The 27182-nt window shown below is 44.2% G+C and overlaps 2 protein-coding genes across 5 annotated transcripts in view; one reads left to right on the forward strand and one right to left on the reverse strand.

Moving 5' to 3' along the window:
* myo1b (myosin IB) overlaps nt 1–26442 on the forward strand; it is a 51948-nt gene extending 25506 nt beyond the window's left edge. The window contains exons 10-27 of one of the 4 annotated variants that reach the window (XM_080786216.1): nt 581–781; nt 1863–2089; nt 2499–2699; nt 4458–4551; nt 6400–6549; nt 7770–7838; nt 8295–8381; nt 9388–9474; nt 11065–11151; nt 12762–12848; nt 14309–14395; nt 16488–16562; nt 17325–17459; nt 18235–18341; nt 18526–18658; nt 20168–20320; nt 21633–21757; nt 22930–26442. In XM_080786216.1, coding sequence (XP_080642342.1) covers nt 581–781; nt 1863–2089; nt 2499–2699; nt 4458–4551; nt 6400–6549; nt 7770–7838; nt 8295–8381; nt 9388–9474; nt 11065–11151; nt 12762–12848; nt 14309–14395; nt 16488–16562; nt 17325–17459; nt 18235–18341; nt 18526–18658; nt 20168–20320; nt 21633–21757; nt 22930–23068 — 2244 coding nt within the window. In that variant the 3' untranslated portion in view covers nt 23069–26442. The remainder of the gene's footprint in view (nt 1–580; nt 782–1862; nt 2090–2498; nt 2700–4457; nt 4552–6399; nt 6550–7769; nt 7839–8294; nt 8382–9387; nt 9475–11064; nt 11152–12761; nt 12849–14308; nt 14396–16487; nt 16563–17324; nt 17460–18234; nt 18342–18525; nt 18659–20167; nt 20321–21632; nt 21758–22929) is intronic. The other 3 variants (XM_080786217.1, XM_080786218.1, XM_080786219.1) reach the window with 3 other exon arrangements.
* LOC308331078 (frizzled-7-like) overlaps nt 1–27182 on the reverse strand; it is a 456379-nt gene that overhangs the window by 162475 nt on the left and 266722 nt on the right. The window lies entirely within an intron of this gene.

Here is a 27182-nt window from a genome sequence, read left to right on the forward strand (position 1 = left end):
TCCCAGATGGTTGCGGTGTTGGGGAACATGGTTACCCAATACCGCCCCCAGCTGGCAGAGTCAGGTTACCCCTAACCCTCCAGAACCAGAACGGCATCATGGCCATGCTGGACGAGGAGTGCCTGAGGCCCGGTACCGTGACCAGGTCTAAATGTGTTAAAATGCCCCCCTCCCTAACCCTTCAGAACCAGAACGGCATCATGGCCATGCTGGACGAGGAGTGCCTGAGGCCCGGTACCGTGACCAGGTCTAAATGTGTTAAAATGCCCCCCTAACCCTCCAGAACCAGAACGGCATCATGGCCATGCTGGACGAGGAGTGCCTGAGGCCCGGTACCGTCACCAGGTCTAAATGTGTTAAAATGTCCCCCCTAACCCTCCAGAACCAGAACGGCATCATGGCCATGCTGGACGAGGAGTGCCTGAGGCCCGGTACCGTCACCAGGTCTAAATGTGTTAAAATGTCCCCCCTAACCCTCCAGAACCAGAACGGCATCATGGCCATGCTGGACGAGGAGTGCCTGAGGCCCGGTACCGTCACCAGGTCTAAATGTGTTAAAATGTCCCCCCTAACCCTCCAGAACCAGAACGGCATCATGGCCATGCTGGACGAGGAGTGCCTGAGGCCCGGTACCGTGACCGACGACACCTTCCTGGACAAGCTGAACACGGTGTGTGCAGAGCACCAGCACTTTGAGAGCCGCCTCGGACGGAACTCCAAGTTCATCACCGACCAGAGCCTCCCGCACAACTGCTTCCGCATCCAGCACTACGCCGGCAAGGTACGGTATATATACAGTACAGGCCTCCATAGATAGATATATATACTGTATGTCATATGAAAGCAGGGAATCATAGCTTCAAATTGACATATTGGTTGTTCAGTTTGACCCACCAGTTTTGGAGATATGGCTTATAGAGTATAATGTCTTGCAGAGAAACAGCGAGTTGAGAAAACAGGCTTGAAAGGTTCACTTCTGTGGTCTCTAACATTACACCTATAGCTACGCCGGCAAGGTAGGTTTAGGTTTAGGTTTATTTATTTAGCATGTAGTACAAAAAATAGACTAACATTATCAAAGAACAAAAATACAATGCAAGGAAGGGAAGAAACCAGCTGGCTTATTTGGAATCCTTTCCTGTAGGAAGAGGTCATTGATTTAAAAAAGATTAAAAGTTCATAAAGAACAGTACAAAAGTCTACAAGTTGGCAAAGGGGGGCAGCTGTGCAGTAAAGAAATAAAAACACAGACTGCACAAAAAAGGTACACAGACAGTACATGCCTCCATTGATAGATGTTAACAAAATATGTGACTACATTTGACTGAGGGACTGCCATTGGATTTGTTTTGAATTTTCGTTTTTTTGTCATGTCATATGAAAGCAGGGAATCATAGCTTCAAATTGACATATTGGTTGTTCAGTTTGACCCACCAGTTTTGGAGATATGGCTTATAGAGTATAATGTCTTGCAGAGAAACAGCGAGTTGAGAAAACAGGCTTGAAAGGTTCACTTCTGTGGTCTCTAACATTACACCTAGCTACATGTTTAAGTATTTATTTCATATTTACATTGATCGATTTCAGCTCTGACACTTATTTCAGACATGTATGACTCTAGTATGTAAAGAGTCAGCCTGTGCTATTAACTCATGTTGTCATTGTAACTTATCTCAGTCAAATCTGGTCACATACAGTTGTGATCAAAAGTTTACATATGTTTGTAAAGGACATGTATGTCATGATAGTCCTGACAACTCTTATTTTTCTGTGATAGGTTGATTGGAGCAAGTACATCCTTAAATGGTCTTAATGGGATAACTCAACTGGTTTTCCATGGGTTTTGTTTTGCCGAACACCAGGTGCTGTACCGCGTGGAGGGCTTCATGGACAAGAACAACGACCTGCTGTACCGCGACCTCTCCCAGGCCATGTACAAGGCCAACCACAGCCTCATCAAGCTGCTGTTCCCCGAAGGCAACCCGGCCAAGGTCAACCTGAAGAGGCCGCCCACCGCCGGCTCCCAGTTCAAGGCCTCCGTGGGCGTTCTGATGAGGAACCTGCAGACCAAGAACCCCAACTACATCAGGTTGGTTCTGGTTACGTTCTGGACGGCGGATGAACCCCTTTTTGGTGTTTTTAAGGATTATGTTATACTTTAGCTATTGAAAAATAGCAGAACTACTAATAGCTACGAGCTTGTAGGTCTGCTATTTTTGAAATATCGTGAAAGTGTGGTGCAAATCTTTGAATATATTTTCTTTCCGAGTGAACTTTTTTAACTCAAATCTTTGCTTCTGGGAGGTGGTCCCTGGAACAACATAATTTTTCAGATGGGGGTCGGAGGCATATTACATATATTTTTTGGGGTCCTTGACATGAAATATTGAGCACCACTGATATAGAAACATGAGGTTTTTCAGAAAAAAATACATTTTAAAAATACCTTTTTAAGTCGGGCTTAAATGGGTTAACGTCACTCCTTCTGACCCGTATAGGTGCATCAAGCCCAACGACAAGAAGGCGGCCCACATCTTCACAGACTCCCTGGTGTGCCACCAGGTGCGTTACCTGGGCCTGATGGAGAACGTGAGGGTGCGGCGGGCGGGCTACGCCTTCCGCCAGCTCTACGAGCCCTGCCTGGAGCGCTACAAGATGCTCTGCAAACAGACCTGGCCCCACTGGAGAGGACCCGCCAGGTGAGACCTCCGACAAGCCTCCAATCAGAACGCCCAGGTTTGCGGGTATAGCGATTCAACGTCGAGTCGTAAAACGACCACGTTGTTGTCTGACGCGACGGTCAGATCATGCAAGCATACACCGGCAGCAATGAATCGCAATAGAGAGTATGCACATGCATGATTTTCCCATCAGGACACGCCCCCCTCATCTAGACTGAGTGGCAAAACATTGAGCAGCATGTTGGAGTGTTGGAGTTTAGAAGCGCTCGTTGTAAATCACTCAACCGTCCTGCCGTACCACCTGTTTCTAAATGTCACATGATGCAGGAGGCAGCAAAATGTTGTGTTATTGAAAACAAGCACTTCCAAACTCTGACACTCTGAAAATGCAGGGCATTTCTTGACAGAAAGAAAGTAGCTCATAACGTTTCTATGGTGGATTTTTATGAAACAAAAACTTTGCCGATAGAAAGAGGATAATTCAAGCTTTTCGTACAGCTGCAATGTTGGTGAGTTTAACATTGTTTTAATGCAATCAGACAGGACTTTTCTGTTTGGATGTAAATGGGCTGTCAAGGCCAGAAAGTAGTTTTTTGCCACTCAGTGGGCGTTCCCGCATAAGTTCAATGATGTCACGCACATACTCTCTATGCTCGGGTGCTACAGGGAACTGGAGCGCCACCAACACGCCTTTACAGTTGAAATGCAAAAATATATATATATTATGGACATGACTGCTTAGGCTTAAGCTCTGCCTCATTAACCCATTTTAGGTGGGAACCCCTTTTGGTGTTAAAATAGCAGATCTACAAGCTCATAGCGTGCCACCGAGTGGCACGCTACGAGCTTGTAGGTCTGCTATTTTTGAAAAATCGACTGACATAGAAACATAGCTTTTTCAGAAAACTGTCATTTTCAAACAGACATTTTTAGAATCTGATCTCAGGTCAGAATGGGTTAATCTAATGTTTTCGCCCACAGGGCGTGCTATCGCCCACAGCGACGTAGGCATGGTTGCTCACGTACACGTACTGTACACGCACAACTCGCACGATATACAAAAACACGTCTTTGCAAGAATCTTGGCAGCATTCTATTTCAGGCAAAACCACCAGACATCACCAGATTATCAGAGGTCTCTCTGCAGCTCCTGTGCATGTCGTAGCATCTCATCTCTTCCTTCCTTATCGGTCCTGCTGTCTCGTATCAGACTGTCTGACTCTCATGTTTCATTCACGGCGCTGAGAACTCTTATCTGATGCTTAAAACAAACACTTTGTTGTTGTCGGCAGAAACCTCTTATATCTCTCTCTCTCTCTCTCTCTCTCTCTCTCTCATATATATATATATATATATATATATATAGTGATTTAATGCCTATAGTGAAGCGTCACGTACAAATAAGTATCAAAAGTAGCACATTGAGCTTGTAGATCTGCTACTTTTGCAATTGTTTTAATTTTAAATCCTGAAAAGGGTTAGGCATTAGGCATATTCCACTCAACGTCAACGATGTGGTTGATTCACCAGACTCATCCCCTCCCCTCAACCATCAGCCCAACACCTGTGTGTTCTATTCTTGATGTGTGTGTGTTTATCTATTCTCGACGGCTTTCCCTCTTTGTTTCAACTCCAAATAACCCCTAGAATGTGGTGCACCCTGCCCTCGTCTGTACAACACCATTGATCTGTTGTCCATTGTCCTCCCTGTTGTCGACGTCCCGGCTTGTGATGACTGCGTTTTGAGTTGTAACCGTGACCTCTTTGACCCTTCAGGGAGGGAGTGGAGGTGCTGATGGCAGACCTCCAGGTTCCAGCGGAGGAGTTTGCCTACGGGCGCTGCAAGATCTTCATCAGGAACCCCAGAACGGTAGGTCTGTCTGTCTGTCTGTCTGTCTGTCTGTCTGTCTGTCTGTCTGTCTGTCTGTGTCTCTCTCTCTCTCCTAAAATGCTGTTGGAAATAGTTATTTTTATATATACACGCACACACGGGTATACACACACACACACACACACACACACACACACACACACACACACACACACACACACACACACACAGGTATACGCACGTAGGGAACGTGTACCTTGGTAGCTTTTTGAAACGGTTGCAACCGAGGACCATTTTTACTACTAAGTCGAGGGGGTTTTAGTTGTTAAGAGCGATCAGTGGCAGGAAGGGGGTCTCTCACTGCAGACCCCCTCCCCTCCCCCCCCCCCCCCCCCCCCCCTCTCTCTCTCTCCAGCAATTAGCCTGTAAGTAACATTCTGTGAACACATGTTTCCACTCAGCCACTTCGGCCCAGCAGCCAGCCTGGGAAACCAACATTTTATGTAACACTCGTACGGGAGCTTTTAAAACCCGGCAGCACTGGATCACACCCCCAGCAGGCAGGCAGGGGACCGCATGTAGATGCACTGGATCACTGGATCACACCCCCAGCAGGCAGGCAGGGGGTGATGAAATTGAACAAGGTGGACCCTGTTGTAAACAAGTGTAATGCTTAATTGGGTCGTCCACTCACAGTTAACAGTCTTTCTATTGAGTTTGTGCTTGAAATGTACTGTAATTCTGCAAACTGTTAATACATATTTCAATCAATCAATCAATCAGACCGCATGTAAATCCGACGGAGCATTAGTCCGACATGCCCGACGCATCTCGGACTATAGCGTCAGCTCCCGTGCTTGCGGTTATGGTTAAGGTTATAGGGTTTGAGGTGGGTTGTCGTTTTTAGGACCAATGACTAGTCGAACTAAAGTACTGCACCCAGGCGAGCAGGGAGGCAGGGAGACAGGCAGGGAGACAGGCGAGCAGGGAGGCAGGCAGGGAGACAGGCGAGCAGGGAGGCAGGGAGGCAGGCAGGGAGACAGGCAGGGAGACAGGCGAGCAGGGAGGCAGGGAGGCAGTAAGTCAGTCAGGCAGCCCCAAGAGACCAAACAAGACTTGTAACAACACGATCTCAAAACCGTGATGATGGGGATTTCCACCCATGACTGATGTCTCTATAATACAGAGATAAGGCCCATGCTTTATCTTTATCTTATATTACAAGATAAAGATATAGCATGGGCCTTATCTCTGTCCCTCGTCTCTCCAGCTGTGTGCCCACGCTCGTGCACGTACACACACACACACACACACACACACACACACACACACACACACACATATCGATGCATCACTACTTTTAAAATAAGTTAGTCTTAAGTATTAAACCCCTAAACCTAACCTCTAAACGCCTTAATCATAACCCTAAACACAACCTGAATATTTTTTTGTAGATCTAAAAATATATATTTTTAAACCATTATGTTTCGTGTGAGGACTAGTAGGGAAATGATCCCATTGACTTCCATTTCTCAAGTTCTGCTATACTTGTGGGGACATTTGGTCACAAAACACACACACACACACACACACACACACACACACACACACACACACACACACACACACACACACACACACACAGCTCATTATGTGTGTGAGTCTAGGTTGAGTTACTAGACCTCCAGGTTATATCCTCACATCACCTGAGAGTAAAGCTGGGAACTATAGCCGGCATGTGTTTGGGCAGATGCACAGTAGTGCCCCCCTCAGGCCCTTTATCGTCATGGTCTCTAGTTGGGTAGAAAACCTTGTGTGTCCAAAACTATTACTTTTCAGGATTCAAATGATGCTGTGTGACGGTGTTAATTTATGTCCCGTCCCCAGCTCTTCTTCCTGGAGGAGAGGAGGAGGCAGTGTCTGGAGGACTTGGCCACGCTCATCCAGAAGATCTACCGCGGCTGGAAGTGTCGCACCCACTTCCTGCTGCTGAAGAGGAGCCAGGTGGTGGTGGCGGCGTGGTACCGGCGCTACGCGGTGAGAACACAGAAAATACCTTTTTTAACCCATTTTGGGGTTTAAACATTATGTTATAGGCCTAATTTAGCTATTGAAAAATAGCAGATCTACAAGCTCATAGCGCGCCACCGAGTGGCGCTACGAGCTTGTAGGTCTGCTACTTTTGAAAAAGCGTAAAAATGTGGCACAAATTTGGATTTAAAAACAAACGTTTTTAACTCAAATCTTTGCTTCTGGGGGGACCCTGGAACAACATATTTTCAGATGGGGGTCGGAGGCCAATTACAGATCATTTTTGGGGTCCTTGACATGAAATATTGAGCACCACTGATACAGAAACATAGGAATTTCAGAAAACGGTCAGAATTTAGAAGACTTTTTTTTTATTTCGACGTCAGGCCTAAATGGGTTAAAAAGTGCATTTCTACTCTCTAGCCTCACTTAAACCCCAGCATCCATATTATTGTGGGGAGAGCTATCGCAGAAAATAGACCATCGACAAGTCGATTGGCTATTATAGAGGTCCTGTCTTGATTGCATTAAAAAATGTTAAACTCACCAACATTGCAGCTGTACGAAAAGCTTGAATTATCCTCTTTCTATCTGCAACGTTTTTGTTTCATAAAAATCCACCATAGAAACGTTATGAGCTACTTTCTGTCAACAAATGCCCTGCATTTGATTATTTTTTGATTATAAGTGTCAGAGTTTGGAAGTGCTTGTTTTCAATAACACAACATTTTGCTGCCTCCTGCATTATGTAACATTTAGAAACAGGTGGTACGGCAGGACGGTTGAGTGATTTCCAACGAGCGCTTCCAAACTCCAACACTCCAACATGCTGCTCAATGTTGTGCCACTCAGTCTAGATGAGGGGGGGGGCGTGTCCTGATGGGAAAATCATGCATGTGCATACTGTCTATTCTGAGCGAAAGCTTTCCCCACTTTATTGTATTTATTTTGTATTTCTTTGTTTTTGTCTCCATCCTGAGACAATAATCCAATGTGTGAAGTTATCCCAATTCAGTTATACCAATCTTAACAAGAGAATCTATCTTTGAACCATCAGTAGGATCATCATTAACACTGTAAGAGTTGTTGTGGAGTTTATATATTTTTATATATACAGTATATAGTTTTTCCTTGGTCTCCTATATTGCTGCTACAGTATATCATCAATTCTCCATGAATTTGATTTGTAGTTGAACTTTTGTTTCATCATTTTTTTTCCTCAACAGCAACAAAAGAAATATCAGAAGATCAAGAGTGCAACCATCAGGGTGCAGTCGTTCACCAGAGGATGGAAGGTAAATCTGCAAAGATTGCTATTATTTTAACCCCTTGAAAAAGCTATTGAAAAATAACAGATCTACAAGCTCATAGCGCGCCACCGAGTGGCGCGCTACGATCTTGTAGGTCTGCTATTTTTTTAAACCGTGAAAATGTGCCTCCGGTAAGCCTTCCCGCTGCCGGAACGGTCCGAGGAATGACAGAGTTACCGTGTTGCAGCGCTCCGTGCTCGGACACAGAGACAGACGGAGTACTGTACATAGCTGCGTAATGGAGTGGAGGCACCGCTCAAAAACAATATTACAAAGTACAATATTTGCCTCTGAGATGTAGTGGAGTAGAAGTAAAGGTATTCAAAATGGAAAATACTCAATTAAAGAAAAAAACAATACCAAGTAGAAGTACAGTAGTTGATTACTTAGTTACTTTGCACCACTGACAACGTGTTCATCATTTTTGAAAACCCTCACCAGGCCCGCAAGATCCTCAGGGAACTGAAGTACCAGAAGAGGTGCAAGGAGGCGGTCACCACCATCGCAGCCTACTGGCACGGAACCCAGGTACCCACACAGAGCACCATGGAACCATATGCACGGAACCATAATATAAAAATATAACACAATGAGGGTCAGGATTAATTCATCTATTTATCGCACATTGCCCAAGGTTTTTTCCGCTTGCAATCCTTATTTTGAAGAGCCAAATATCCGTAACCGGGTGTTAAGATGCGGGTCCTGTCCTCGGCCAAATTCATGTAACTGTGGCGGTCGTGGACGTGACAAAAGTGTGTGAACCACGCATATACGTAGCAACATGAGTCAAACAGAGGTTTTCAGAGATTTAGAAGACATTTAGTCGGCTTAACCATATGTTGTTGAGTGGAGTCCCTCAGGGCTTTGTACTAGTAACCTTTCTGTTTTCGTCTCTACGTTACATAACGAAGGTAGCGGGTCGACAAGCTCAAAGCGTGTCGCAAATGGCGCGTTTTGGCCTCGTCCATCCGCCATTTTAAAGTGAAGGTTTTCACTAGAATTATGGATGTTAGGGCTTATGTGGGGCTGGAACATTAGCAGATCTACAAGCCCACAATGTGTGGCAACGTGTTGCCATTGTGCTGGGGGACTCCGTATCTATCTAGGGTTCGAATTCATGTCTTTGCTACATCTTCCAGTGACTCATCCAGACTTTTTTGCAGTATTCCAACCAACTATACTCTACTTGAAATACAACTCACACAACACTTGTTTTAATGTAATTTTGTATCAACATTAATGCTTTTCACTCCAGTGCTCCGATATTACGACTGAGGCAGCATCGCAACGCGCTCGGTGTCATGATGAGAAAGTGTCCGTTTCTCGACACAAACCTTTTCGCCCGACATTATCACTGTCATTTTCTCTCCTCTATAATCCTCTCCCCACTGTGGCTGATCATCACACACACAAACTGCTGCAAATCTCTCCATTTATTTCTCTCTCTCCTTCTGCTTTCATCTGCCTCTTCTGCTCTGTTGTTTGTTCCCTCCTCCTAATCACCTCCTCCTCCTCCTACACAACCTGCTGCCAGGCTCGGATGGAGCTGAGACGTCTAAAGCAGGAGATGCGGAATAAACACGCGGTGACAGTTATTTGGGCGTACTGGCAGGGGACCAAGGTATTTCAACCCCCCCCCCCCCCCCGGCTAAGCCCCCTCACCATCATCGTGTGTCCGTCCCCCATCATGCCAACTTGTCCCTGTCCTCCCCTGTCCTCCCTCCCGAACATCCCATCTCATTGTCCCACCTGGAAACTGACCACTATAGAGTTTAAAACCCATCGATGTCCCCTGTCCCGTCCCCACCCTTCCTTCCCCTATGGTGTCTGTCCTCCACTGCTCTGTCCGATATGTCCCTCCATCTGGGTTTTATTTTATATTCATTCTGTGTGATTGTTGTTGCTCTATATACAGTAGGTGGCATTTTGGGCTTTTATTTTGGAGGTTTTGACCTACTAACGTACTCTATGGTCTGTTTTGTTAAAAACACATTGTGTGCCCACACAACACTTTCAAAGTAGTGACCCAGGGTGCCCACTTTTTACTTTTTTTTTTTTTTTTACATTATCCTTTTTTTATAAAACAAAACGTTTTTGTTTTGTTTGTTTTTGCCTAGACGTCCACAGACGTCTTTGCATAGCGGTAATTCCCAGGATGTCTGTGGACGTCTTGGGCTCAAAATGTGTTAACTCATAGCTTTACAAAATAACAGTGTAACTCCCCTATATACAGCTTTTAGTTACCGCCCACAAACTTTGTCTTAAACAAACATTAAATTTAAACAATGAATGGATAATTTCACGTCATAGTGTCTGAGCAGCAAATAGACATTATAGTGTCTACTTTACGTCATGATGATGAAGCGCGCCTCCTCGACTCACACGGGTGTGATTTTTCTTCTTAGTTTTAGTCGACGAAATGGGCACGCCCCTCGCCCTGGCTGTGAGAACCAAGAACTGTCCACCGAACACACCGAGGGGGGTTTAGGCAGCATCCATGTGATCACGACCACATCACAGCACACATGGCAGCACTTTGTCTTCCTGCCTCAGGGGCTGCCTTTCTGTCGTCAGGGTAGATGCTGTAAGCTCACCAGAAGGGCATAGCGCCATAGTCTGTCGCAGTGTTGATTTCGTCCACTAAAACTAAGACGAAAAATGTTCGTCGACTACCTTTTTTTCACTGACGAAAACTAAATGGAAACTAAATGAAAACTAAGCTATGACGACTAAAACCAAGACTAAATGTATTGGCAATTTCGTCAACAGATAAAAACTAGACAAAAATGTTAGGAAGGGACTACACTTACACTTGGTTGCATGCTGAAAATAGCTGATCTACAAGCTCACAACGCGTCGCGCTGCGACACGTTGTGAGCTTGTAGATCAGCTATGTGTAAAAACAGCAGGTGTAAAAACATTACGTCATTACGACGGCATCAAGGCCCGCCAAAATACATTTCAGTCGACTAAATCAACTGTAAATCTTATGACAATTAGTCGACTAAAACTATAGACTAACACTAAAACATTCCAGGTGACTAAAATGTGACTAAAACTAAATGAAAACTATTCAAGAGACTAATGACTAAAAACTAAAATCAAAATCTGCTGCCAAAAACAACACTGGTCTTCAAAAAAAGAAAAGAAAACCTCATCTTTTCATATTTTAACTTCCACCTCCTCCTCCTCCTCCACTACCTGCTGCCAGGCTCGGATGGAGCTGAGACGTCTAAAGCAGGAGATGCGGAATAAACACGCGGTGACAGTTATTTGGGCGTTCTGGCAGGGGACCAAGGTATTTCAACCCCCCCGGCTAGCCCCCTCACCATCATCCCAACTTGTCCCTGTCCTGTCCCCTCCCCTCCCGAACATCTCATCTCATTGTCCCACCTGGAAACTGACCACTAGAGTTTAATTAACCCATTCTGAACGGGAACACATTTTGGTGCTAGCATCATGTTATGCTTTAGCTATTGAAAAATAGCAGACCTACAAGCTCGTAGCGCGCCACCGAGTGGCGCGCTACGAGCTTGTAGGTCTGCTATTTTTGAAAAATCGAAGAACGACTGACATTTTTTTAGAATCTGATCTCAGGTCAGAATGGGTTAATCAGACCAGTGTGTGTCCAGTGGAAACCTCGTATGAATCTGATCTCAGGTCAGAATTGGTTAAAACCCCTCTTATCTTCATATTTTAATTACCGTATGTGTTTTTATTTTTAAATGTTCTGGTAAATAAACGTTCTTCTTCATCACACAAAAGCATCAATAAATGGCAGATCTGCAAATCTCGAAACGCAGCGTCTTGAGCTTGTAGAACTTATTTTATTAATTTTGTTGACTAAGACTATATAAAGGCTAAAGTTAACTAAGGTTTTTCAGAAGACTAAATGGTGCGTTATTCAAAAGACTTAAGACTAAATCAAAAAAGTATTGTGAAAAAAAATGTACACTGCCCTTGGTAACAACCACTCCCCTTGATATCGCATTTCCATTTACGCGAATGGAGTCTGGACTCTGATAGGCCTATCTCACAGCGTGTGTCCCCCTTCCAGACCTAGTGGTGTTGACGTGACGTCACTCCATAGACATTACATGTTAAAAGAGCTACATTCAGAAGCCAAAAGCAACGCTTTTTTTGTTTTTTTTTGTTTTAGCGGTCTTAACATCTTGTTTTCTTCATAATAACATTGGTCTTTCACATTTTAACATTTTGGAAACGGCCTTAAATGGTGCAGAGAAAGCAGGTAGGGATGTAGCTCTGGTTCCATAGCCTTACTCATGGGCCGATGGTCTCTCCAGTGCAGTCAGACCATAATACCTTCCCCTGATAGAGGAGGACTAGATAAAAGGCATTATCTCTGTTAGCTTCCAAGCTTTTAGAGTCACGTTAAGCACGTCCTTGGTAATTGTTACTCATCGTCTTATCTCCTGACGTAATAAATGCCCCCTCTTCCCGATAAGAATCAAAGAGCTTCTGCCGGCTGATTGTATGACAAGACAAGGTACGTAACGTCGCGTGACCAAAGCCCTCGGCACAGGGTCCATTTCAGAGGGAAATAATTAGCCGTTCTAATGAACTTCAGTACGTTGCCGTTATCAGACTACACTAATAATAACACTAATGATATCCCCTTTGCTCCACTGCAGTCAGTGTGCTTTACTGTACATTTGTTCCTGTTTGCCGACTGAGTGCCTTTGGGGTATTTTTCAGCTGTAGCATGGTCTTTTATGTAGTCCCATTTGCAAGCTTATCTTCGTGTTATTTTTTTTTTTTAAACACACCCACTCAACAACACCCTCCTGGGAACAGTTAATGAAATGAAATTGAAATTAACCTCCGCCCCACTCCCCCCCTCCTCCCTCCCCTCCCTCCCCTCCCTCGAACCCCCACCACCACCACCAGGCCCGACGGGAGCTCCGTCAGCTGAAGGAGGAGGCCAGGAATAAGCATGCCGTGTCGGTCATTTGGGCCGGCTGGCAGGGCACCAAGGTATTTGAGGCCTTTGTCGACGTCCGTGTGAAACCGCCTCCATCAAACCCCTCCCTCTCTCCCCAGAGCCAGACCCCCCCCCCCTCCCCCCCCACACCCCAGCATTATAACTTCATCTCCCCCCCCTCAACAACAACACCGCCAACCCCATTACCACCATAGTCTAATGTTTAATAAATGACACGTTCTCCGTCCTGCATGCTTGAGAAAACAAACCACAAGACACAACAACACCCAGGGGTCTTGCTCTTTGGGACCAAACCCCCCCGCCCGCCACCCTCCCCCTCCCCCCCATCGCACCCAATCCTTTACTCTGCATGCCAGTCTGACACTCTGTATATTTGATTACGAGTCGAGTAGTGAGTGTGTGACCGCCTGGGGGTTTCACAGACAGACAGACAGACAGACAGACAGACAGACATGGACGGGGCGTTGGTGGAACGACCATTAAGCCTCTTTTCCCACCATGATGTCACTGGATTACAGATGAGCCTCCATTGGGGGGGAGGGGTGTTGTTGCTATAATAGTATCTCAGGTGTCTGTGTGCCCCCCCTCCTCTGCCCCGTGGCAGCCCCCCCCCCCCCCCTCCCCCTCGTTAAGCGGTGCCACAACGAGGTGGACGGTGTGTTTTGGGTGTGCGTTGTCTTTAACTCCATCCCTGAGAGCCTCCTACGCATGCTGCCTGACCTCTGCACTCTGACCTTTCAGAGTGGCTAATGCATGTTTACGTTACAACTGGCTTGCTGAATTGAACTAAAACCTTTTATTTACTATTTTTATTTTTATTTTTTTGAGTGCGGTGTTGTGTTGTGATGTGTGGGTCCTTGTTTGACGGACTGTTTGAACGTCCAATGAAAAGTCTTGTTTCACTCACACAGATGTTTGAACGTCCAACGAAAAGCCTTTCTCCACTCACACAGATGGTTGGACAGCCAACGAAAAGTCCTGCTTCACTCACACAGATGTTTGAACGTCCAACGAAAAGTCTTGTTTCACTCACACAGATGTTTGAACGTCCAACGAAAAGCCTTTCTCCACTCACACAGATTTTTGGGACAGCCAATGAAAAGCCTTGTTTCACTCACACAGATGCTGCACGGATAACGGGGTCATCATCGTCGTGTGACCCCCACAGCGTCCAGTTGTCCACTATTCATCTCATTAGTGTTCTCCCATGCAAGATTTGGACCAGTACTACTACTTTTACATGTATTGGTGTTTACACGCATGTGTGCGTGTGCTTGTGCTTGTGTGTGCGTGCGCTCGTGCGATGGACATGTGTCTTGCTGTGTGCGTGTGTGTGTTTGTGTACTGTAACACCACTCAAAACAAGATGGACATCATTTCACCACCAGCAACACTCCCACCCACCAGCTGCCTCCTTCCTTCCTTTGCCTCCTACTCATTCTCTCCCTGCCTCCCCTCCCCTCCCTCCCTCCCTCCCCCCCCCCCCTGACAGGCTCGCAGGGAACTGAAGCGGCTGAAAGAAGAGGCCAGGCGTAAGCACGCGGTCGCTGTGATTTGGGCCTACTGGCAGGGACTCAAGGTACCTTCCAGAACCCCCTGCGTGCGGGCGCCCCACCTCGGCCACTAACTAGCCAATACCCCCCATCCCCACTAACTAACCCTCATCCTCACTGTCACTGTCCCCACCACCCCCCCCCCCCCCATGCCTTTTCTTCATGGCATTAACACCAGTGAAAGTACATCTACTCGAGTACTGTACAATTTTGAGGTTTACTTGAGTATTTCCAATTCATCATTCTATAGGCTCCAAATATTGTACTTTTTACTCGGCTACATTTATTTAAAAATGTTTGTTACTCGTTTCTTTGTAGATTTTGATTATTATTACAAAAACCTACATTAACCACTTCAACCCTGTATACATTTCAGCCATTTGAAAATAGCCGATCTTAACGTTTCGCCTATTCAAAAGAGTAGTATACATTATACACTCTGCACAATGGGTGCCTTTTTTTTCAGCTAATACTTTTGTACTCTCACTCCAAGTTCATTCTGAACTTTTACTTGCAACAGCGTATTATATTGCAGTATTGATATTTTTACTTGAACCATTCTGGGCGGGAACCCCTTTTGGTGTTTTAAGCATTATGTTGTGCTTTAGCTATTGAAAAATAGCAGATCTACAAGCTCATAGCGCGCCACCGAGTGGCGTAAAAATGCAGCACAAATCTTTGAATATTATATTCTTTCAGAGCGAACGTTCTTTTTTTATTTCGACGTCAGGCCTAAATGGTTAAACATTTGAGTACTTTTTTCCGCCACTGATTAACACATCCGCCCTAACAAAACGTAGCTGAAATGCGTGCGTCATAATCGGCAAAAATGGGGCGAAGTTTTGGGAGAAGAGACGAGGGGATCAAGTATAGGTCATACAGTCACAACAACGTGTGGAGAAGAGGATGCAAACGTGTGTATACTGTAGGTATACAGTAGGCTTATGAGGCCAGGAGCAATATCTCTCTCCCCGTGTTCTACAGAGTTAAACCTCGCCCTGTATAAATCCCCCCCTGCTTTAGATAAGCTGGTACAATAATTGAGTGACAGATGTTTTTTTTTGTCTTTTCTTCCTTGGTTCCTGAAGCCCCAGAGCCCTCCAGATATGGCAGAGGCTTTCTGTGATCTGTCTCTCTCTCTCTCTCTCTCTCTCTCTCTCTGTCTCTCTCTCTCTCTCTCTCTCTCTCTCTCTCTCTCTCTCTCTCTCTCTGTCTCTGTCTCTGTCTCTGTCTCTCTCTCTCTCTCTCTCTGTCTCTCTCTCTCTCTCTCTCTCTCGTCATGTCTGCATGCTGAGCTGTGACACTAACCCCTCAGTAACGTTTTTTTTATTTATTTTTTGTTAAACTGTTTCTATCACATTCACGTTATCTTGTTTTTTGTTTTTTTTTAAGATGTCTGCACTGTGTGCATGATGTCATACTGTACCTTATTGTTGTAAACATCACACAAATCACCCTTTTAACATTGCCCTATTATAGCGCCACCAGAAGGGCAAACTTAGCTTTTTCTTTCTCCATAATACTCCTACTGTACAAACTACAGATTCGTCCATTGTTGTTTTCATATTGCATCTTGATTGGCAAATTCCGAACATTGCTGTCCCAATAACCTGCATGACCTGGCTGTGCTCCGAGGAGCACTTTTTCTAGTTTGTTAGATCTGTTGTGCTTTTCTGTTGTATTTTCTAATAATTATACATTAAGAACGTTTCTTAACAGTACAACTGTGTGACCCTATCATTGAACTGAACAGAACTGAACAGCACCTTTCCCTCCCAGTGCAAACGTCTGTTTCGAACTGACTCCGTTTGTGTGTTTTGAAAGTTCACGTGTCATGTTATGCCTTGTTACTGTATGTCACTGACATTTCAGCCATTACATTATCGGGGGAAGTGTGAAGGAAACGGCTGACATTTTACTTTTCACCCCCCTCCATAGAATACATCCATGGTCCATGTTTGTCACTAACCCAGACGTCTGTCTGTTCTTCTAGTGTCCTGTTTGTCTGTCGTCCACTGGTCTGTTTGACTTGTTCTGACCCGTTCCAAACCCAGTGACCCACCGTGGGCAACAACAAGGCACTTGACAGAATGTTCTGTTTGTCCTTTTACATAACAGGTCCGCCGGGAATATAGGAAGTTCTTCAGAGCCAACGCGGGCAAAAAGATCTACGACTTCACCATCCAGAGAATTGTAAGTAGAAGAGATTTGGACATTGAAAACGTATAAAAAAAAACTGTCATTGGACAAACACCAAAATTAAGACAATACGCCAGTGAGGTCCGGGGACACCCAGGGGGTCCTGGAGCTGGTTCCAGGGGGGTCCCCAAAGCTAAATTAGTTAATACAGCATCACGATCGTTATAACCACTTAAACCATATTTTATACTATTCAAAAATAGCCAATCGACAAGCTCGACGCTCACAGCTTGTTAGGTCGGCTATAAAAAAGACAAAACAAAAGAAAGACCGTGAAATGTTCTGAGAAACAACTACCGGTAGTTGTTTAATTAATTAACTACCTATTATGTACAACATGTGATCTAGATGAAATTGAAAACGAAGTTCACTTTCTGTTTTACTGCTCTAAATACGATTTAAGGGATATTTTGGTTAATAAGATGTCTTCTATATGTGGGGATTTCCTAGATTTAAATGACTATGTAAAAATGGAGATATGTTTTGCCAAAGGGACTTTCGTTGTAGCAGATTTTATTTGTCAACCTTGGGAAAGACGACACATGTAAATTGTAAATTGTAAATAAATATTTGTACATTTAACTATAATCTACCTGATCCTGAGGCCAAAAAGAATAACCTTTTTTTTCTTGTCAACTAATCAACTAGTACCAACAAGGTGGACTAGTGGATGTACTTGTGGACTAGTTGCTCCATGCCCTAACGTACATACCGTACATACCTTAATGCAGTGCGTCGTCCTTGTTGTACCTGCAGATGCAGAAGTACTTCCTGGGCCTGAAGCAGACGTTACCCTCCATGTCCCCCGTAGACAAGAACTGGCCCAGCCGACCCTACCTCTTCCTGGACGCCACGCACACACAGCTCCGGAGGATCTTCCACCTCTGGAGGGTACGTCCAACATAACATACTGTGACTAAATGAAAGAACCACTTCCACCATACCATTATGTGACCAGATTTCACTGAGAGACTGCCATCATGCAAATTCCAGCTTTTCACCAGAGGAGAAAAACTTTATAGCACAGGCAGACCCTTCACATACTAGAGCATGTCTGAAATAAGTGTCAGAGCTGAAATCGACATGTAAATATGAAATAAATGCCCAAACATGTAGCTAGGTGTAATGTTAGAGTCCACAGAAGTGAATCTTTCAAGTCTGTTTTCTCAACTCTGTTTTCTGCAAGACATTACTCTATAAGCCATATCTCCAAAACTGGTGGGTCAAACTGAACAACCAATATGTCAATTTGACATATGGCATGAAAAAACTTGAGAATTAAAAAAAGTTTAGTCCTATATGAAGATGGGAAATCATTGTTTAAGCAGTATAATACTTGTGGGAGCTATTAAGTATTTGTGCTAATTCAGTATTTTTTCTATATAATTGAACGCATGTATTATTTAGTTTGTTTTGCTTAATTAGTTTGTTTACAGCCATTATTTCTGTTACAGCGAATGCTTTTGTTTTGAAGGTGATGGGCAGTTCTGGGGGCACAGCTGAATCTATTTAATCAAGTGAGCACACAGGTAGTCAGTGAACACCGGGAAGGCCAATGGTTTTTTTTACCAGCAGGTTAGGGAGAGCACCTTTTGACTGTACTATGTCTGTCTGGAGAAGCAAAATAAAACCACCATCAAATGTTGCTGCCTCATGTTCATCACAGTGCAAGAAGTACTGCGGTCAGTTCACCAACGAGAAGAAGGCGGTCTACGAGGAGAAACTGGAGGCCAGTGAGATCTTCAAAGACAAGAAGGCACTTTACCCCAGCAGGTATACTGGACAGTAACACACCAGGTTTAGCTTCCACCTAAACACTTAGGAACCACTGTGTGGTTCCGTGTGTGTGCGTGATGCTATTGTTCTCCTGTGTGTCTCAGTGAGTGTGCGTGTGGTTAATGCTGTGGTTCTGTGTGTCTCAGTGTGTGTCTTAATGCTGTGGTTCTGTGTGTCTCAGTGTGTGCCAGCCTTTCAAAGGAGACTACTTGGAGATCGGCAAGAACCCAAAGTACCAGAAACTGAACAGCGCCGTGGAAGAGAAGGTTCTGCTCGCCGACGTGGTGAACAAGATCAACAGGGCCAACGGCAAGGTGACCATTATGAACACTCATACATCTAGACATGTCTGTGGTGTGTGTGAACATCAATGGTGCATTTATATAGCAGACTTTATCCAAGGCGCTTTACATAGATTGTGCATTACATTCACCCATTCACACACACAGTCATACACCGTTGGCGGCGGAAACCATGCAAGGCACCAACCAGCACATCAGGAGCAATTAGGGGTTCAGTGTCTTGCGCAAGGACACTTCTTCTACACTAACTCTGGGGGAGCCCACAGGGTTCGAACTGGCAACCTTGCGGTTCCCATCCGGCCACTCTACCCCTGATCCACCGCCGCCCCAAAACAAACATCTGACATGTCTGTGGTGTCACTGGTGTGTGTGTGTAAAAAATATGGACAAAGCGTTCCGCGGGTCTAACCTGAACGTAAAATGAAGCCTGTCAGTCCTTGCACTGGAAGTCGCCATCTTTCTAGATCCGTTTTGGTCCAGCTGGCCATTGGCTGGCCCAGACAACGAGGCGGGACTTCCCCCCTTCTTCTTTGTTGGTTTTTATTTTGACTCGAGTGGGTGGGGGATCCCGTTCATAGACTGTAACGGTAGCCACGCCCCTCAGAACATGCGCGACTTTATGGTCATTTTTTTAATAAATGGGACCATAATTTTCCAAAAATAATATTATTTAATATTATTAGAAATTAGACTTTAAACTAGTGACTGGAAGCAGAAAGTATTCATGACCATGTTTATTACGGTAATACAGTCTAGGTGAAGTTGGGCCCAAATACATGGACTTCTATGGGGCTATGGGTTTTTTTGAGCCCAATGACAGCGCCACAACAGGCCATTATATGAACTTTCATTTCCTTAGTGTCTTCACAAAAAATCTGTCTGACTGCCCCCCTGGTGTAAACATACATCTGACATGTCTGTGGCGTGTGTAAACATACATCTGACCTGTTTTGATTGATTGATTGAATAATTTATTAGACAGAATGTATAAACGGCAACAGAGTACAGTCAAACACTCGGTCCAAAAGGAATTCCACCAAAATAATGTTTCCATTTACTTTGTAGCTCTATGCAATCAATTCATAGACATGACATCATAATAAGGGTAATAATAGTAATAATGGTCTCTTTCTAATCAGCTCCCAAGCTCTGGAATGAGCTGCCTCTGCACATAAGACAAGCCCCCACTCTTCAGGTGTTTAAATCACGCCTCAAGACATATTTTTATTCTTTGGCTTTTCCAAGCATAGTATGAGCATTTTGATGTTGAAAGTGACACTGTGTACTGTATGTTGTTTGTTTTTAAATTAAGTTGTGATTTGTATTATTTTATTGTAAAGCACTTTAGTACAACTTGTTGTTATTTAAATGTGCTATAGAAATAAAGATGGTATGGTATGGTATGGTAATCTTTTATTTTTATGTATTAAAAGTAATTAAATTCTCACTTTAATGTCACCAAACCATGTGACTTGAGAACCACTGAACTGATTGGTCTCTCCGCTGGTTGGGTTCCCCCAGGGTGCAACGCGGATCTTCCTGTTGACCAAGAACAGTTTCGTCCTGGCCGACCAGAAGACGGGCCAGGTGAAGTCCAGTGTTCCTCTGCCTGACCTGGCCAGCATCTCGGTCAGCACGCAGAGTGACGGCTTCTTCGCCCTCAAGCTCAAAGAGGTGAGGCCAGACCAGACCACCAGGAATGGTTTGACCCATTTTGTGCGGGCGGGAACTAGGGCTGCGAATCTTTAGGTGTCCCACGATTCGATTCGATTCCGATTCTTGGGGTGACGATTCGATTCAAAAACGATCTTTTCGATTTTTTCGATTCTAAAGCAGTTTTTTAATTTTTATTAAAAACAATTAAATAGAATTTTAGCATGATCTACTGGCATGAAAGCAGAGTACATTTAGTAAAAAGCTTGTATAATTGTAAAGGTTTTATCAACTGAATGATTTAAACACACAAAGGTTAAATCCAAGAGTAAGAACATGTCTCATTTATTTAGCTTGCACTAATTTGTTACAAAAGTTACAAAATCTCTTCTCACTCAATACCAGAACAATACATTAGTATTAAAATAGGTGTAAAATAAATACAATTGGCAGGCTTAGCTTAGCTGGTAGTAAATGCACTATGCAGAAACCCAGGCCATAATGCATTGCATGCACAGGTACATTTGTGCAAAAACGAAGAAAAATTTAGATTTTTGGGAAATGAGAATCGATTCTGAATCGGACGGCATTAGAATCGCGGGAACCCCTTTTGGTGTTCGCATTATGTTATGCTTTAGCTATTCAAAAATAGCAGACCTATAGGTCTGCTATTTTTGAAAAATCGAAAGAACGATTGACATAGAAACATGGCTTTTTCAGAAAACTGTCAGGATGTAGAAGAATCTTTTTTTAATCTGATCTCAGGTCAAAATGGGATAACCTAGGCCTGACGTCTTTTCTTCTGAAAAACCTCATGTTTCTACTGTATATCAGTGGTTCTCAATATTTCATGTCAAGGACCCCAAAAGTTATAATGTAATATTATGCCAGGGACCTCCAAGCAAAGATTTGAGTTAAAAAGTTCACTCTGTAATAATATATATATTCAAGGATTTGAGGCACATTTTCTGGGTCCCCAGCGCTGCATGGGTCCCCAGCATTGTTTTTATGGCCTTTCTCTGACTGCAGGAGTTGTCCATGAACCACAATGGAAACAAGCCTTAGGCTTTTTTTTGTGTGTGTTCTATCCATTTTGTGTTTTTGTTTTTGAAATTGGTCGTACAATAACCTATGGGCCTGACGTCTTTTCTTCTGAAAAACCTCATGTTTCTATATCTGTGGTTCTCATAACTTTTGGGGTCCTTGACATGAAATATTATGTAATATTATGCCAGGGACCTCCAAGCAAAGATTTGAGTTAAAATGATCACTCTGTAATAATATATATTCAAAGATTTGAGGCACATTTTCACATCTTTTTCTTAACCCTCAGGGCTCAGCGTCGGCCTCCAAGGGAGACTTCCTGCTCAGTAGTGAACATCTGATCGAGATCATCACCAAACTGCACCGGACCGGAGCCACGCCCACCGAACAGCTGGACATCGATATCTCAGACGAGTAAGGCTTCATCCACACCTACATAAACGTAGCGTTTTCGTTTTTTAAAATCTCTCTGTCCATACGACACGTTTTTTTAAATCTCTCTGTCCATATGACCAATGGCAAGACCCATGCAAAACTCCGTTTACATTGTCCACACGGGAACACACAGGCGGAGTTAAAAAAAAATACACTGTGGCAGGAGTTTTCCAAAAGATGCGTTTATATGGACCAAAAACGCGTTTGCGTGTGGGCGACCCCCCCCAAAACGCATATAAAAACCTACGTTTATCCGTTTACCCGGATACGTGTGGACAAGGCCTAAGAGCCCACCACGTGCACGCACGCACAAACACAGACACGCAACGCACGCACACACACACACACACACACACACACGCACACACACACACACACACACACACACACACGCACACGCACACGCACACACACACACACACACACACACACACACTTTTCTTTGCCGCAAAGAGCTGAAATGTGTTGCTACTGTAGTAAATATTAGGCTGGAAGTATAAGTCAGGCATAGCTCTAACCCTAAAGCTCTCTAAATAATAATAATAATAATAATAATATGCTCTTTATATTTGACACAAATCTCAAAATGCTGCATAAAAATGAAAAACAAAAAAATACATTTCAGATAATTGGTTAGAGGACGACCTCCCCCAACTATACACAGCTACTGTAAGTTTAATAATCACACACGTGTGAACTGAGTTGTGCAATATCATACGTCGATTTAATAGCCAGATTGATACGGCCGTGAGTTACCGCAGTGGGGGCAGCCATGTTTGTTTGTGTCTGGACGGCACTGTTGTTTGACGTCATCGAGTTGAAACGACGCTGATTCGTCGGTTGGATTTCCAACCGAGTCCGAGATCTCCTTCGGGAGCGTCACCAGACCCTAAATCGCCTGAACATACATTTTTAATGTGGCTAGCGATTCAGGGGCTGGAGCCAGGCTACTCGAGATCGGGTAGAATACACAAATATGTATTTCCAAAAAGAAAATGTTTTTTTTTTTTTACATAATAGGTAGTTAAACAACTAGTCGACTAGTAAACTAGGCAACTAGTCAACTAGTAAAAATGACTAGAAGTGAATGCCCTAACGCGTGTTCTCTCAAAGTCACGCCCGCGTTCCTCCATTGTTTCTCCCGTGGACAGGTTTCTGGTGCAGTTCAAGCAGGACAAGGTGTGCGTGAAGTTTGTCCCGGGCGTCCCCAAGAACGGCAACAGCACGGTGTCCTGCAAGCGCAAAAACAACCGCCTGCTGGAGGTCTCGGTGCCCGCCGCCACAGCGTAACACCAGCCCCCCCCCTCCTCCCTCCCTCTCCGCGTCCCAACGCCGCTATTGAGTGTTCTGGTTGGAGGAGGGGTCACGGTCCAACCTCCAACCTCTCCCCTCCCTCCTCAGCCCCAAACCCCAATGACCCCCCCACCCACCCACCCCCAATCATGACTGTGCAATTTTTTTCTTGCTTTGTTGTTGGGTTTTGTTTTGTCTTTTTTCTTTTGTTCAGAAAACACCATGACACCATTTCCTGTGTTTTAACACCAGCACTGCCTCTTGCGGGGGTTTGCGTGCCGCAAGGCGTTGGCCTCGTTTTTTTGGTAAAACTGGTGTGAGACACTGAAGAAAAAGAAGAAAACTGTTGTCCTTCTTGTTGTCGTTCACGTACGAGGGATCTCTAGCTATGATGATTGTTTTAATGCCTGTAATCCTGAACTTGTTGTTCAGAGGATTTGTGTCAGGGTGGAGAATTAAGTGGCAAAACTTGCAGTCTCGTTTGGGGGCGTTGGGTCATCCAGTCTTTAATAGTGATCTCTGACCAAGACGTTTAAAGAATGAAAGATGAACCAGAATGCTTTTTAAAGAGACATGCAGGGCCTGACAGATTTAGTTGTCATGACTAATGCACTTCTTCTCTAAAACCTGGGGCATGTTCACAACAAAAAAAATAAGCGGTCGATCTGAAAATGTATTGGATTGTAATGTAATGTTTTCGTATTATTGTTCTCAGTGTTGCGCTTTTTTGTTTTGGAGGGACGTCTCACGGTTTTCCACAAAGCATTGTGGGTGTTGTGGTTCAGAAACAGAAGCTCCAGTACTTAAAGTTTGCCAAGTGGTTGTTTAACCTTTTTTTTGTGTGTGTGTGTAACTCCTACAGTATGTGCCATTCGGTCCTGTGTTCTTTGCGCCATAATTCGTGACTTCGTTACGTCACTCCGTACACTATCGAGTTCCTGGATTGTAATTAATAACCGTAATGGAACCCGTTCAGTTATCGTAATAATACCAATGCCAAAAAAACATAAACCTATTTGAATCAGGGAACTAATCAACCTGTGGTTGTAACAACGTTTTGACAGCACCACATATATGCGTGGTCAATTTAATCATCGTCTCCAAATGTATGGCGCACAACCTCTCTTAAAAACCATCTCTGAGCTTTTATTTTCTGATAATTCATGTTCAAGGAGTTGGTGTAAAACTGCGTCCTGGCCATCAGATGTTTCTTTTGCCAACAGTGATTCATATTTGTAACGTTCTACGTCTCCATCTTCCAAGAATCCCCACCCCACCCCTTCGCACATAATAAAGAACATTGTTATGATTAGTGCTAAAAGAGACAGGTATAGGAGACATTTCTATATCGCAGGGGAACTTCCCAACCACGGGATGTGAGAAGTGGAATAAAAAGTATCCCGGGCTTCCCACACGCCCTCCTTAACGACTTCCCCAGATTTCAAACATTTTCGGGTACTCGAGTGAAACGCTTTTTTTTCCTTCCCTCTCCAAAAGCATCTTTGTGCAAACGGGAAATACGCTTATTGTCTCAAAGTAGTGCTTTTCACTGACCCAGGGAGGGGGAAATGGGGGGGGGGGGGGGGGGGGCTCATTACTGTACCATAAGCTGTACATAAAGGCTGCTGTTAGCTTTAGCCCTGGCACGACGGACAGTGGCTTCAATATTATCCTATACGATAGATCTTCTTGCTGTGTTGCTGAAAAAAAATATCTGTTTTTACCATTTTTGCAAAAATGTGGGTTGTTTTTAATTGTAGTGCATGAACCCCACTCTGGGATAATAATAAATGCAGTGTATTTCTTGGGGGAATTAATGCCCCCAAAAAAACCTTTTGAGTGTTTGTGTACGGCCATAGATTAATGAGAACGTCTGCAGAAGAAATCAACCCAAATCATGGCTTTACGGTCCTTTATGCTCATGTCATATTTTTTTTTCTTTTTTTTTTTTTTGTTACACAACACAACACAACACACAACGACACAAGCGCCAATGTTGATCATTAGAAAATGAGTGCTATATTTTGAAGTATATTTAATACAATATTCTTTATCTGGATGTTTTTTTTTTCGTAGAGGTTTTTTTTGTATACTGTTGATTTCTATAAGTCATCCAGTTTTGTTTATCTGGTGACTAAAATGTTGGAGGGAATATATTATGGCTACAGCCAAACAACTTGGTCTTGCATGGCCAGTGGGTTCTCAACAAACACTTAAGATTTTAATTTTAAAAGAAAAGAAAAGCGAGCGATCATTTGCGACACAGCTAAATAAGAACTTTAGTTGATCATAACGTGTTGGGTTATACCGTGTTTAAGTGGTCAACGCTTTTGCCCAAGTGGGGCTCCTCCTGACTGGAGAACAGGTTGAGACACGCTGGGATGATATTATAGGCAGTGTTTCTTAAACTCTACAAGGGAGGAGACCGACCGTGGTGGTTTTACAAAAGTTTGTATGTGTTTAGTAATAACCACAGAAGACACAGGGAGGGGAGAGAGGGGGGGGGGGTTGAACGAACCGACCCGTCCCTCTGTACCTTCGCAGAGGAACGGGGAGCGAGGAGCCGAACGCACGCTCTGTTGATTGTTTTAGCTCGCCTTGCTCTTTCACGGCGTGAGATTCTATTGCAGTTTTGCTTAAAGGTTAACTCGTGGTTGTTGTTCCCCCCCCCCCCCCCTCTCTCTCTCTCTTCTGTGTTTAGTAAAACAACCAAAACGGTTTAGTTAGAACCACAAAGATGATGTTTGCATTCTTGTCGTGTGCCTAATGTTACCTGTGCTGAGAGACAGAGGACATGGAGATGTTTTGATCTAATGTTACCTGTGCTGAGAGACAGAGGGACATGGAGATGTTTTGATCTAATGTTACCTGTGCTGAGAGACAGAGGAACATGGAGATGTTTTGATCTAATGTTACCTGTGCTGTAGAGACAGAGGGACATTGGAGATGTTTTGATCTAATGTTACCTGTGCTGAGAGACAGAGGACATTGGAGATGTTTTGATCTAATGTTACCTGTGCTGAGAGACAGAGGAACATGGAGATGTTTTGATCTAATGTTACCTGTGCTGTAGAGACAGAGGGACATTGGAGATGTTTTGATCTAATGTTACCTGTGCTGAGAGACAGAGGACATGGAGATGTTTTGATCTAATGTTACCTGTGCTGAGAGACAGAGGGACATGGAGATGTTTTGATCTAATGTTACCTGTGCTGAGAGACAGACGACATGCAGATGTTTTGATCTAATGTTACCTGTGCTGAGAGACAGAGGGACATGGAGATGTTTTGATCGAAGTCAATGTAACACATTTACAATTAATCTTTTTTTAAATTAAAAAATGCAATAATAAATAAATAACTTGATGCTGAGATGTTATTTTAAGTGATGTGCATTTAATGCTGTGTATCTGTCTGTCTGTCTGACTGACTGACTGACTGACTGACTGACTGACTGACTAGCGACTGACTGACTGACTGGCTAGTGACTGACTGACTGACTGGCTAGTGACTGACTGACTGACTGACTGACTGACTGACTGGCTAGTGACTGACTGACTGACTGGCTAGTGACTGACTAGTGACTGACTGACTGACTGACTAGTGACTGACTGACTGACTAGTGACTGACTGACTGACTGACTAGTGACTGACTGACTGGCTAGTGACTGACTGACTAGTGACTGACTGACTGACTGACTAGTGACTGACTAGTGACTGACTGACTGGCTAGTGACTGACTGACTAGTGACTGACTGGCTAGTGACTGACTGACTAGTGACTGACTGACTAGTGACTGACTGACTGGCTAGTGACTGACTGACTAGTGACTGACTGGCTAGTGACTGACTGACTAGTGACTGACTGACTGACTAGTGACTGACTGACTAGTGACTGACTGACTGACTGACTAGTGACTGACTGACTGACTAGTGACTGACTAGTGACTGACTGACTGGCTAGTGACTGACTGACTAGTGACTGACTGACTGACTGACTAGTGACTGACTAGTGACTGACTGACTGACTAGTGACTGACTGACTGACTGACTGACTGGCTAGTGACTGACTGACTGACTGGCTAGTGACTGACTAGTGACTGACTAGTGACT

This window comes from Protomyctophum bolini (assembly GCF_963924005.1).
Source record: "Protomyctophum bolini genome assembly, chromosome: 16".
NCBI classification, from domain to species: domain Eukaryota; kingdom Metazoa; phylum Chordata; class Actinopteri; order Myctophiformes; family Myctophidae; genus Protomyctophum; species Protomyctophum bolini.